This window comes from Ziziphus jujuba, chromosome 11 (genome assembly GCF_031755915.1).
Source record: "Ziziphus jujuba cultivar Dongzao chromosome 11, ASM3175591v1".
Lineage (NCBI taxonomy): Eukaryota > Viridiplantae > Streptophyta > Magnoliopsida > Rosales > Rhamnaceae > Ziziphus > Ziziphus jujuba.
The window spans coordinates 23,184,299-23,199,378 of NC_083389.1; the positions used below are offsets into that span (position 1 = coordinate 23,184,299).

The following is a 15,080-nucleotide window of genomic DNA, read 5'->3' on the forward strand; positions in this document are numbered from 1 at the left end:
CCAGAAAGGCCTCTACCATCCCTCAACCAGTTTAAAGACAAAAGTAGAAGGGAAAAAAAAGGAGGAAGATTCGAGTGTTTTGTTCAGCTATGTTACTGCCAAATTTGCCAACTCAAAAGCCAGTTGTTTGGTTTTCAGGTAAAATAGTGGGGGAAAAGGAAAAGGAAAAGGAATGAATGTATATGGTGGAACACACACACACACACACAAGCATAGTCTCATAGAAGAAGTCACTTGAATGCTACTGATTTTATCTATATATAGCAGAAACTTATTCCTTTCTTATATAAATATATAGCTCCATATCTCTGATTCTGATACTTAAAAAGCATTTTCTTTCTACGATGTGATGCAAGAAGATTAGAGCAGGTTGGAAAGTAAGAGGTATGAAAATTAGTTGCTCATTTTTTGGCATTTATATATGCATGCATGTATATATAAAACATACATATGCCTGGCTCCTCGTATGCCATCTGCTAAGCCCACCAGTAAAATTGATGGCCTTGTTGGATGGCATGCGAGGAGTCATGCATGTCATTAGATATTTTTAGTAATGAATATTATGTCTTACTCAGACCTTTTGATAGGCTTTAATTACTTGTACCTAACAAGGATTATACATGTAAATCTCTCTTGTACGATATCTTTACAAATTAAGTATGATGTATATATTATATATATATATATATAGAGGTGTGTGTTTGGTAATAATATATGCACCAATAAAGTTTCATTGTCATGGCTCTGTATGTTACTAACTCTGTTTTTGGCGGGAATAAACTTAAAATTTGCCGCTGTGTGGAATTGAATGTTATAGTTTACTTGTCTCTTATGCTTGTACATCTGGCTAAATTTCATTAAATGATTATGAGTTCTCCGCCGTAGTTTGTCAATCTTCATAGAAAAGTTTGGAAAACTCCCAGGAAAGTCATACTTTCTCCAATTTACGAAAATTTTGCTGACTAAAATGTTTTTTATTTTATTGTATTTTTATTTTTGGTCAATGGACCAAAATAGTTGATGACCTCAATAGGTAGAATATCCATATTATTACATAAATTAATGAATATATATATTTTTGCTAATGAACATAATTTCATCATGCCACCAACAAAATATGAGAATGTATAAGGAAAATTGGGAAAAAAAATAAGAGAAAGAAAAAAAGTTTTACCTCTTTCAGAATGTTATTTGCAAGAATCATTCTGTTACATATTGCACAAAGATTAAGAATCTACTACAAAACCGACCCCCTCCTCCAAGAAAAGAAGAAAAACAGCATCCAGATATTATTTACACAGTAACAGCGTAGAATCCTGAGTTAGATAAGCCTAATTAAGCCACAGCAGTTCAAACTCAGAAAGTAAACCAGTAAAAAGGAAATGAAAAATCATCAAAATGATATTGTTTGAATCAGAAGTCAGATGTGTAGGGGTCTAGGTAGCTGATGGTTGTGAAATTATTTGAGAAAACACTACTGGTCTGAGATGAGTGCTGTTGTCCCATTTTGATTTTCATGAGATCAGTAACAACTCCAGGTTGTGAGATTTCGACATCTTCGATGTCAATCTCATTTGTTAGCATCTTTACAGCCTCTGACATTAGTGGCCGCAGCCTGGCAGTCTGTTGCACGCATAGAAGGCCAACCTTTATGAATCGGATTGCTTCATTGTCAGGAAAGTTCATTGCAAGCGTAGGATCAACCAGCTGCAGAAGTTTGTTAGCTTTATGGGCTTCCCATGCCTGCATTTCACCCATATAAAGACACATAGGCTTATTTTAGGCTCCAATACCATGTCAAATTACCATTAGTTATAAAACTTGTTATTAGAAATCAAGCGCAATTAATATGTGATAAATAATTAGAGATTTTGCAGATTCAATTTTGTTACCTTTTGAACCAAATAATGTTCTCCACGTTCCATGTCAAAAATCACAACTTGTCTGCCACTGACAATTTCTAACAGCAATACACCAAAGCTGTAAACATCTGACTTTCGGGTCAAACGCCCGCTAATAGCATATTCTGGAGCAAGATAGCCTCTATCATGCATTTTATGATTGGGAGGGAACCCCATTAGTACGAAAGACATCTCATTGCATTTTTGTATGAAAATGAGTTAGTGATTGATTGTAAATTTTCACTTACATTGTCCCAGCAACATGAGTACTAATATGAGACTTGCCGTCTCTTAGTAGTTTGGACAAACCGAAATCACCAACTTTTGGTATGAATTTTTTATCAAGAAGTATATTGCTTGCCTTAATGTCTCTGTGCACGATATGTGGTTGGACCTCTTCATGTAGATGAGCAAGTCCTCGAGCTACTCCCAACGAGATTGCCCTTCTCGTGTCCCAAGTAAAATTTTTCCTTGTTTGCTCTCCACCTATTCATCACGATTAGTACATAACTTCACAGTTTCGCTTAGTAAAATAATAATAAACAATTAAAAAGAGATCATTTATAGAGTTTTTGTGTTTAAATTACCAAGTAAGGTTTGCGTGAGGCTATTGTTTTCCATGTAATCATAGACCAAGTATCTGCTAGCTCCTTCAACACAGCATCCTCGAAGTTTCACAAGATTTTCATGCCTGATATCAGACAGTGCAGTTAATTCAGAAATAAACTCCCTCTCTCCTCGCATTGATTCAAGTTCTATAGAAAGCACTTTTACTGCCACAAGAGTTCCATCTCTTAGCCGGCCCTTTTTCAAAGGAAACCAAATTCCCATAAGCAAACTAAAGAATATAAATTTGAGGCATTATATTCAAATTTGTTCAATATGCAACTCTTTTAAGTATATGGAGGCCATGGCTATAAGAGAACAACCTTGAAGACAGTGCCAAATCCCCCTTCTCCCACCTTGTTTGAAGAATGAAAGCCACTAGTGGCGGCTTTCAATTCGTGAGAAGAGAATACCTGAAAGTTTTCTTGGCTTTGTTCATCTAGGATATGTAGAATAAACAAATCAAAAAAAAGACCAAAAGAGTTTTTTTATTTAAAAAAAAAAAAGGGGCAGAATCAAGAACAACATCTTTCATATAGAATCATAAAGGCATGTTGAAAACATAAAATAGAAAAAATCAGTCAAAATTACCTTGTCTGCTAGAATTCTCAGAGACCCCATTTTCTCTTTCAGAGGAAAAACAAGCTAAGCAAGGAAATCGAAACTTCATATTGTTTTCTTCTTTATTTATTTATTTATTTTTTCTTTAGCTGTCTCTAATCAGAATTTCTGGTTCAATCTCAGCAGGTTTATAGAAAGGAAAACCCAGAAAACAAGAAAGAAAAGCAGAAACTGGGTACGCGGTGTTTTCATAGCCGGTGGCTTTTGACCATTAGACACTTCACCCTTTGAAGCCTTCTCCATCTGGAAGTATAAAAAATATTCTTTATCGACGACCCTACAACGTGCATGACATTAACAACAAACAAATTATATCGACCAATGGCATGGGTTTACTTTTGTCGATTTGTTGTATACCAATGGAAGCTATTAATACGAGTCTTTTTATTAGCAACACAAGAAACAAGAACAGAGGCCTTTTTTTTTTTTTAATTCTTTAGAGCTTCAATAATCGAATTGAAAACAAACTTAATTTATATGACCAATAAAATAAAATAAACAAAGAGAAAGTTTTTGATGGGAAAATGCCAAACCCAAATAGACAATCTTTTTATCATTTTAGGTATCAGAAGGTTCACGCCTGCAATTCCACCTTGGACTGGTTCCACTTGACGTACCATTATGGGTTATTCAATTTCCCACTTGGTGATAATTGTGAAGACTTGAAAGCCTAGTCTTTGAATTAGCAATAAATATGAAGGTCTATAGACTGAACTTCAACGTCAGAGAAACGACGGGAATTCTATTAACATTCTTACAAAGAAGTTTTCATTAGAAGCTAAAACCATAATCAGTGAAGAAAACGAAGTTCAAAAAAAAAAAAAAAAAAAAAAAAGAGTGAAGACCAAGAAGAAGAAAAATATTATCCAGAATCGTAATGCTTGTGAAGCCCCTTAGAAGGAAAACACTTAGTTATTTATTTATTTATTTATGCAAACCTTAAAAAAAAAAAAAATTATGTAATATGTGTATATAGATGACAGAGGTCACCAGTACCATTCATAATAGTACATCCAACAAATATAAATTTGTAGAATTCACACATTTTACTTTGATATTACATCATCATAGCATAAGATATTTGGCTTTTATTGAAAAATAAAATGATAATAAAAAGAAGAAGAAGAAAAAGAAAAATAAATAAATAAATATTTAACTTATTTTTTGCTTTTTATTTTGTTTTGTGTTTCATTTTTTATTTTGTATATATATATATATATAGTTTTTTTTTTTTTTTTTTTTTTTTTTTTTTTTGCTTGCTAAACTGAAAGAAGAAAATTATTTCTTGTTATGGCCTTCCAAGGAAATTATAAGTTCCAAAGTTAGACCATTCAATGATCAAAGGATTATATGTGGACGTTTTGGGCTTGAATCACTAATGCTAACGAGGACCCAGGGCGAGTGCTGGTAGGGATGTCAACGGGACGGGGTGGGGCCGGTTTTTAAAATCCCGTTCCCGTCTCCGCGGGGAATTTTACATCCCATCCCCGCGATTTTCCCCATTTTTTTAGGTGCGGGGCGGGATCGGGGATTTTGCGGGGCGGGGACGGGGCGGGACGGTTTTCCCCATTTTGTTTTTTAATTGATATTTTTTTAAAAAATTTATATAAAAAAATTATTTTATGATTAAAATATAAAGAAAATGACTACAATGCAATAAAAATATAATAAAATACATCAAGGAACAAATTTACAATTATAATAAAATACATATTTAGAAAAATAAATAAAAAAAAAGAAAATAATTTTACATAAATAAAATTTTATAAAAAATAATAATAAATAAATAAATAAATATATATATATATATATATATATATATCGGGGCGGGTTCGAGGCGGGGTTATTATTCCCCGTTCCCGGCCCGTCCCCGACTCGGTTTTTAAGTATTTGCCCCGAGCCCGTCCTGCATCCCCGAATTTTCGGGGAAAAACCGCCCCGTTAGGGGCGGTGCACCGCGGTTTCGGGGATGGGCGGGGCAAATTGATATCCCTAAGTGCTGGTGACTAAGAAAACTCGGCAACTTGGTCAAGACAACTTCTATTCCCAATGTGCGGTTAGGGAGTCAAATCAATTCGAATCATCAAATTAACTAAATTGATTCATTTGGGTTTAATTTGATTTTTTTTTATCGATTTATTGTAGTTTGGAGTAAAAATAATCCAAATTAATTCAAATTGAACAGGATATGTAGACTATATATATATATTTATTATTTTATAATAATTAAGAATATGATTTTTTAATTAAATATATTAAATTTAAATAAATTTAAAATAATTCTAATTTTCTAAAAAATTGCTAAATTTTTTTTTAAAAAAATCAAAAAATTAAAATATTCAATCCAATCAAATTGAATTAAACCAAATCGAAAATGATCAATTCGGTTTGTTTGGTTTCCTTCATAATTTGGTTGTGTTTGATTTATAAAATATATATATATATATATATATATGTACAAGGTTTAAAAATATCTGATATTTTTTCAAATTTTTTTCGATATTTTTATTTTTTGAAGGGTCGAAATAAAATTTATGTTCAAAATAGAAATGCATAAAATTTCCATAATATCCATTGAAATTTTGAAAATTTCGCCAAAATTTCCATGGAAATTTCCATAAAATATCTACATCAAATCCTTAACAATTTGGTTAAAAAATTTATAATTTACATGGAAATTTCTGAAATTTTCATGAAATTTCCACTGAAATTTCAAAAATATCCAAAAAAAATTTTAATTTTTTTAAAAAAATTCATAAATATTATTGATATTTAGTAAAAAAAAATTATCAAATTAACTTCATTGATAATTTTTTTACTTTTAGACATTTAGTGATATAAGTAAAATAGAATAAATTGAATTGAATAACATTAATAAGTTCTACTTATTGAATATGGATAAAGCAAAAATACAAAGATTGTGGATTATATAAACTTGACAAATTATAATGTCAGGAATATCTGTTTTACAAATGTGGGTAAATAGATGATGAAATATATACATGTGAAATAATAATGTTTGTATGAAAAATAAAATAAAAATTCCTAACAATTCACAAGTTTTTTTTTTTTTTTAAATATTTTTGAAGAAGTTAGAAAAGGTAGTGGCCAAATGAAATCAACAAGTCGAGAAGTTGGATTAAGTCCATTTACTGGTGAACAATATAATACACATGCAACACAAGATGAAAATCATGAGAGTAGAGATGCAGGTCAAGCAGTCGGTACTATTGGAAAAGACTATATACGTAAAGATAAACCTATAATGAAGATGTCACAACAATAAGAAGATTCAATTTCTATGAATTTTGGATCTATAAGGATTGGAAGTCATTTTCATAACCCTTATTCAATGAATATTTATGGAATGTCATCAAGTAACAACTCATGGGTACCATCTCAAACTCAACCATCAAAGAGTAGTTGTTATGTACATAGTCAATTAATAATGCAAGAATCATATGGTTAGCATATTAATAATTATATGCAAAATTATCAGGAAGATACATTTTTTTATAACTACTTCTCACATTTCATATTTCAAAATCAAAATAAGGAAGAAACTGATGATTTTCAACTATCCAAAAGTTCTATATGGTTTTAAGATGACATTTATGAACTACAATATAATTGTAATAATTGTTTTATATATTTTAGTTAATAAATAATTTGATCATATATGTATTTTTTGACATATTTTTATTAATAATAATTCATCTATGGTTATTAATATTTATTATAAATTAATTCACTAAGAATAATATAATATTCATTCAATATTTTAGCGAGTTTTATAATTAATTTGATATTCGATGGATTAAATAAGCTAATTTTAAATTTTAAATAAAATTTTTTATTTTTTAGAATAAATTTTTATTATTTTTTAAAATTTTTTATCGATATTTGATATTTTTCGATATTTTTATGAAAATTTTTGTATTTTAAACTTTTGATATTTCTATCAATATCGATTTTTTAAATAATGTATATATATATATATATTCAAAAACCTGATTAAATCAAACGGAATAGCTATATATGAGAACTTCTACTGTAGCTTGACTTATATATATAACTTCTAATTTCTACTGGTCACTTCTCAAATCAAATTATAGTATATAGGCCATAGAGTATCTTGTTTTCCATGCATTTATATTTTTTATTAATTATTATTATCAATCATTATTTCTGTCAAATGCAATTTATGAAGTGACAGGACGATCTTCTTAGGTTCCAGAGAGTCATGATTTTCCAAGGAACCGGGAAGAATCAAAAGCAAACATATATGCATTATCAGAAAAACAAAGGCAAAAATATATGCTAATGAAAACTCAAATTTTAATACAGCAAAGAAAAAAAAATGGCAACAGTTTGTAAATAAATAAAAAAACGACTTCATTGCCCAAAAAAATAAATAAATAAATAAAGACTTTTGGCCAGAACGAGATTCAAAAGCAACTTTGTATTGAGTTTGATCCTTTTCTTATTAATCTTGAAAAGAATAAGTAAATTATTTTAATGAAGTCCTTAAGTGGTGAGTCTCTGACTGCAAAAATCTAGATGCAATTGATTGCAAGATACTCGATTTTTAATTCATCTGTTTACTTCCGTCAGAAGGAGAAAATAATGTGGTTTTATTAAGAATATTGAAGAAGGGGATTGGAAGATTGATGATAGAAATATTTTTAAAAGAGTTAGTTGTTTCTTCTTCTTCCTTTTTTTTTTTTTTTTTTTTTTTTTTTTGGGTTCTTTTCCAACAACTTTATAAAGAGAAAGGATGTGGAGGTATAACAAAGTTTCCTCTATATATATATATATATATTGTTTATATAATTGATGAAAAAGTTCAAATATATATGTTCCTTGAATTAACTGCTCTCTCTCTCTCTCTGTATATATATATATATATATATATTATGATTGTAAATGATGAAGAGTAAAGAAGCTATGTTTAATTGGAAAGACTCAGTGTTCATGGGTATCTAGCTGGATTTTTTCAAAAATTTAGCAGTTTGTTGGAGAATGACATTAGCAAGTTGGTGAAGGACAAATATATATATATATATATATATATATATATATTAATACTGGATTTGAACTCTATTCTTATTTCTAATGTTTTCAAGGTGGACAATCCAAAAAATACGTCTACCACTAGATTTCTACAATACTCTTTATAAAATTGTTTGCAAAATGATTGTGAAGACATTTAGGTATTATTTAATGAGAAAGTTAATTAGTGTAAATCATTAGTTTTGGATAATGTTAGCAAGTCTCAAAGAATCTTTATTTATAATAACAATTAAACAACTTAAAAAAAAAAAAAAAAACTTCATATTAAAAAAGGCCACACAGCAACAAATTTGTCTTAGTCAATAGGTCAGTTAACAGTATGTCTTCAATATACAATAAATATAAAATTGCTCCCACTAACCCCAAAATATATACACAAATTAATAACATTTTCTTTAAAACCATTTTAGGTGACGAAAATGAGATATCACTACCACGAAGCTTACTTAAGATCATAAGTAAACATCTTAAGCTTACAAAATAAATTTTCATTCCCCACTATTTGGAAGCCAACTGCATGGACCATATATATATATATATATACACATTTGAATACAAAATTCCATTTAAGAAAGCAATTCCAACATCCATATAATACAACTGCAAAACAAATTAGCCACAATCACCTCAATGATTCTAAACGAATCCTTTATGGATATATGAAAGAATGTTTGTTTATAGTTAATTTCCTCCTTCTAGCTAAACGTTTCAGACTACTGAACCAACATACACACTGAATTGCTTATTGGTTTCCTCATAAGTGACTAGATGCAATTTATCACTTATGTCAAATTTATGTTCCTATAAATAAATCCCATATTCATCAAGTATAATAAATTTTCAAAGCCTTTGTGACCTTCTTCAAAGGTACATATTATCATTAGTTGTAACCAAAATATTTAATTTTATTTTAATGGGTTCAATCCTGACTGACTACTAGTTACAAAATTATTGGACCAACAATACATCTGGAAGGAATATCAATAGTGGGAATCAATATAACTTCCTTATTTAAAATAAGACCTTTGGACCCTTGATCTCACCAAAACTAAGTAAATAGCCACGTTTGGCTTAACAACCTTGATGGTGAGAGATGAACAATGGAATCTAGAAACTTTGGATCCTTTTATAAGAAACAACAAAAATAACCAATAGAGGTTTTAGGATCTAACTTCTTAATATCAAAATTATACATCATGACATCGACTTTAGAACACCATACACAAGAAAATGTGTAAACTAGACATAACTTGCTACCCACAAGGAAAAATGCCAAATTAAAGTTTGCCAACACATACTACACTATATACATCAAAGGTGTAGTTTCACTTCTTAATTATGCCATTTGCTAAAGAATGCCACGTATCGTAAACTATACATCAATGCCACATTCAAACAAATAAAATATGAAAGACATTGGGTTCTGTCTAATCTCATCATGTCTACCATAATATTCATCACCCCGTCAAACCTCACAGCCTTCAATTTCTTATTCTTCTAAAGCTTCATTTTTATATTAATTCCTTAAAGATAACCAAGATATCTAATTTCTCACAAATAATCTCAATGTATCCATACTAGGAGAAAATTATCAATATAGGTAATGAAATATATATAGTCTCTCAAAGCAAATGGTGTATAGGAAATATAGAGATTAATATCACAACATGCAGAATTATTACAAAACTCTAGCACGTACAGAAGCAGCTATAGGAGTAACAACAACAAAATAAGGAAATTAATACAAGCAACAACTTATAAACCAAATTACCACAAAATACCAGATAAAGTCTTATGCAACTTATTATTCCTTGTCATCTTCTATTAAACCATCAATTTCCAATAGATGATTCTCCTTACCAAAATCCTTATTAGGTTCCATAAGATTAATAATGATAAGAGTAAAGTTTCAAAATAAGTTTATTCACACCTCTAACTCTATCATACATAATAGAATTCAATAAATCCAAAAAGTGATGTTTCTCAATTCATTAAAATTGATAAATTTCCTACTAATCTCACATAACTTAAGAACGGTATTCATAGAATATAATATATAAAATATAGAATCATGCAAGTGGTTCTCCATGAACATCACATAACATTTATACCAGTACTTAAGGTCCTTATACAACATTTAACCTTGGCAGTATTATAATATATAGTATCTCTGATGGTCCCATTTTCAAAGTCAAATATAATCATAATCTTTCATCACTTTTTGAGAATTAGTCTATCAATTTTATCATGGCATTCATAGGCAGAGTATTAGGGGTGCTCTTAGCTGTGAAATAGCAAATAATAGGAATGCACTACATCATAAGGACTATGCAAATGCTATCTTCCCAGCCCCCTTCAATCATATCAAAGCACATAATATCACTAGGGTCCGCGTAGCACATTGGATACCCACACACGGGCCAATGACAGTTAACCAAATCACCACAATCAAATGCATTAACTGAGTCACCGACAGGGTAACTCAGAACCTGCAATTCATGGTATTCAATTAACTTCCACTGCCATTCCAAGCATCCTACCAAGTCAAACCATCGACAGGGTAGCCTAATCACCAGCATGGACCCTGATTCATAAGTGGGAGGAAAAAAAAAAAAAAGAATTACATTTGGTAATTTCATGAAATAGACAAGCTAAGTTTTATGATAAGTATATACTTAGCATCCTATTCACTATGTCAACTCCAAGTTGACACCCATAAATAACACAAACTAAATCTTACTATACATGAGTGCATAAAATTATATTTACAATGTTAATTTTTATTACATTGGTAATTTCATGATATGAATGAATTAAGCTTCACAATAGATGAGTATTTAAAATTCCACATCACTGTGCTAACTAGGCGCTAAGCCTCATGACAATTCATGGTTTGGAAATACCAAATCTTGCAATAGGCAAGCACTTAGTCAATCCCCACCACTATGTCAAACATAGCATAAAACTTTTTAATAGGCAATTTAACCAATAATATTTAATTTAAATCTTAAAAAAATTTTAATTAAATAAACTGTGAATGGAGATAATTTTATATAAAATAACTAAACAAATGAATAAATCAATAAATAACATAAAGTTTTAGAATGAATTGAATAAATAAATGTTTTTTTTAATTAAAATTGAAATGGAGATAAATTTTCACAAAATAAATAAAAAAGTAAATACAATTATATATAAGATAAATTAATAAGGTTTTTTTTTTTTCTGTTTTTTAGATTTGGCTGCTAACGTCACCAAACGACACGTTGTGCTGACTTCAACTGATGTCATCAGACGACACAACAGGACTTGTCGTTTAGGCCTTCTTCTTGCTGCCGCCGGGTCGGGTTTGACATGTTTACTGGAGAAACAAGTCACGGACTCAATATGGTTGACCCACTGGTAACTTCCTTTTCTGGCCACCATTTTCAGTAATTTTGGTGCCGTTTGATTCGTCTTTTCATGGTTGAATGTTTCCCCAAATCAATTTTACAATTTATGGACCCAAAATCGATGCCCAAGTTCAAGGTTTATTTGGCCATGAATTTACAATTTGTGACAAAATCTTATGCTCTCTGACCGAATTGAAAATTGAAGAACACTCCATTCAAAACAAAAAATAATTGCCCACAATGCCCAAGTCTCAATTGGTGCCAAAACATTTTTTCCCATAATTTGTTTTTCTTGTGAACCCTGTATCGGCACCCTTTTTTTTTTTATTATCATTATTATTTTTTTAATAAAAGAATTTCAGTGGCAGAAGATTTGTGATACACTGGGTAACAAAACCCATGAAACAATTTGGTCAAATTTGTGGCAAAAATTCAACACCAAATAAGATAGTATTTTCACAAAATTTGATCAAATTCTATATGAACCCGATACTAATAAAATGTAAAAATTTAATTTTGATCAAGCCATCATTTATGGATTTTGATTGGATTGATTTTGAAAAGGAAAAAAAGGAAATAATATAATTTTTCAATTGGTTTTTTGGTTTTTTGAATTATTCTCTCATCTCGCACGTGTTTTGAGTGCAAGAACAAGGGTGAAAATTTTCTGGCATTGCATTGTGAGTGTGGTAAAGATCAAGTACACTGAAAGTTCGAGGAAATCTTCGGCGGTGCTTTGTCAAGAAGCTTTGCAATCCGTTGTATCCTGAGAGACTGCCATAAAAAAACACCCGCATCGGTGGGACAAAAATAGTCTTAAGGACACTATGGTACTATACAGGCCTTGGACCATTTTTCAACCAGCAGATTAAAGCTAAGGACATTCAGGTTCTCAATTTTATTTTATTAAACTTTATAAATTTTTATTTATATATGTAGATCCACATGTATATACGCATATATTATATTCCCATAATACGGGTTTTACAATCTTAAGACTAATTTCTGAAAATATATGTTGATATATATGTGGGTTTGTTGATTCGTGTTTAATCTGTGAATGTGTTGTGAAAAAATATATCTACATATATATATATATATATATATTTATATGTATATTTTTATTTTTGGTTTCAAACCGGGTACAAGTTTGTGGAATTAAATTTTTTGTATAAATCAATTTATGTTGCCCATGGTTTTATGGTGATTGATCTACAATTTTGTACCGAGTTTGAAAGGAATTGAGTGTTATACCGGATTTGGAAAACAAAAAAAAAAAATTTGTTTTTCCCGTGGGTTTTAGGATTATTGGGCAATTCTCTATTTTTTGTTTAAAAAAATTTTTTTTTCAAAAATTGAATTATCCATGAATTTCCAAATTTTTTGGTATCTTTTGGGCATTTTTCTGCCACTGGAACAGTAAAATGGGAGAGAAATTGAAACCGGATCGAAAAAACCTGTTTACCAGTGAAATGGGTCGAGAAAATTCGGTTAGAGGTTGAAGACGGGTTGAAAATTGCATTAACGAGTCAGAAAAATGGGTATGAGTAAGTTTCTAGGTTGGTGGGCCTGAATTTTAAATTCTGATGGACCTGACCTAGTTCTTAAGCCCAGCCCGTGGTTAGAACATGGTACTGTTCAGCCCAAGACCCAGGACCAACAGTGTTTTGGCCCGTTAGAAACTTGACCCGATTGAAAATGGGCTCGCATGTGTTGAGATGAGGTGACGAAAAATGGCGCACAATGGCAAGACGACGCCACATGTCACGCAGTCGCAAGGTCACGTGTCGACCTGAAACAGATGACACGTGTCGGCCTTTGACGATGCCACGTGTTGCGTGATTGAGGCGCCACATGTTGACCTGTAACATGTGACATGTGGCATCCTATGGTGGTGACACATGTCTGCAGGCAAGCACCAGGTAAGATACATCGACATGTGGCACCACCACGTCAGCATGGGATGACAAGTGGCGCTGCTATGTCAGCGGTGGGGATGACAAGTGGCGCTGCTATGTCAGCGGTGGTGGCACAATTACCACATCAGCTCCTAATGATGTGGTAGAATGCCACATCATCCTTGTTTGCCACATGGCATTGCCACATCATCATAATGATGACGTGACGGCAGTACCACATCAGCACAACGACATATGGCTGTGAACAGTACAGTGAACAATGATACGTGAACAGTAATTTTGGGTGTATAAAGAAAATTTTGTGGTGTATATGGAAACCCAAAAAGTCACATTTTTATATGTTTTGCTTTTGGAAGTTGGTTATAATTAGTTTGTTAAAGATAGAATATAAAAACTAATTGAATTTCTGTTTTTGTGATTTTTCAGAAATGGCTAGTGGAGATGTGCCTGCTGCACAAGTGCCTTCTCAAACTCCTATGTTTCAAGTGCCTCCTCCTGCTAGTCATGCTGAGAGACCAGAGAAGTTCGATGGAGCTAATTTCAAAAGGTGGCAACAGAAAATGCTGTTCTACTTGACTACTCTGGGCCTTGCGAGGTTCCTAATTGAGGACGCACCACCAAGTGATGATAAGAGTGATAAGGAGACTCTGATGGCGGTGGATGAGTGGAAGAGTTCCGATTATTTATGTCGGAATTATGTCCTAAATGGCTTATCTGATGCCTTGTACGGAGTGTACTATGGTACAAATTCAACAAAAAAGCTATGAGACACTTTGGACAGGAAGTACAAGAATGAGAATGTAGGATCCGAAAAGTTTTGTGGTAGGTCATTTCTTGGACTACATGATGGTAGATACCAAGCCACTAATAAGTTAAGTACATGAGTTGTAAGTGCACATCCAAGAACTTCTAACCGAAGGGATGTTCATTAATGAAGCCTTTCAAGTTGCTGCAATGATTGAGAAGCTGTCTCCTAGTTGGGGAGACTTCAGAAATTATCTGAAGCATAAGAGAAAGGAAATGAACATGGAGGCTCTTATTGAAAAGCTTCGAATTGAAGATGACAATAGGAGGTCTGACAGAAGATCCATGAAGGCCAGTATAAAGGTAAACGTTGTGGAGCATGGAAGTAGCTCCAAGAACAAGAAAAAACCTAGAAAGAATTCCAAGGTGGGGCCTAAAGGAGGCATCTCCAAGAAGGCCAAGTTTCAAGGGAAATGTTTCAGTTGTAACAAGATGGGTCACAGAGCAGCGGATTGTAGACTACCGAAGAGAAAGAGGAACATAGAGACAATGATAATGGAGCACATCACAAGAGAGGTTGATGAGATTGACCTAAGCACTGTTGCCTCTGAGGTGAACCTAGTGGGTTCTAACCCAAAAGAGTGGTGGATAGATACTAGTGCAACTCGCCACGTGTGTGCAGATAGAAGCATGTTCACCTCCTTCGAACCAAAGGCAAATAGGGAGAAGTTGTTCATGGGTAACTATACTTATTCAAAAATCTAAGGGGAGGGCAAGATTGTCCTAAAGATGACCTCTGGGAAGGATCTGTCTCTAAATAATGT

At 31.9% G+C, this 15,080-nt stretch overlaps 1 protein-coding gene across 3 annotated transcripts; it reads right to left on the minus strand.

Annotated features, from left to right (window-relative positions):
- Nucleotides 1-1,150: 1,150 nt before the first annotated feature.
- On the minus strand, nt 1,151-3,812 carry LOC107435413 (putative serine/threonine-protein kinase). 3 transcript variants are annotated; one of them, XM_016047022.4, is made up of 6 exons: nt 3,099-3,812; nt 2,831-2,920; nt 2,489-2,705; nt 2,150-2,387; nt 1,893-2,043; nt 1,151-1,743 (listed from the first exon to the last, which is right to left on the minus strand). In XM_016047022.4, the coding sequence occupies exons 1-6, from the start codon at nt 3,126-3,128 to the stop codon at nt 1,414-1,416; spliced, it is 1,056 nt and encodes a 351-aa protein (XP_015902508.3). In that variant the 5' UTR covers nt 3,129-3,812; the 3' UTR covers nt 1,151-1,413. The 3 variants fall into 3 exon arrangements, with proteins under 3 accessions (XP_015902508.3, XP_015902507.3, XP_048320687.2); XM_016047021.4 differs by having other exon boundaries at nt 2,831-2,946; nt 3,099-3,808; XM_048464730.2 differs by lacking the exon at nt 2,831-2,920 and having other exon boundaries at nt 3,099-3,809.
- Nucleotides 3,813-15,080: the final 11,268 nt, after the last annotated feature.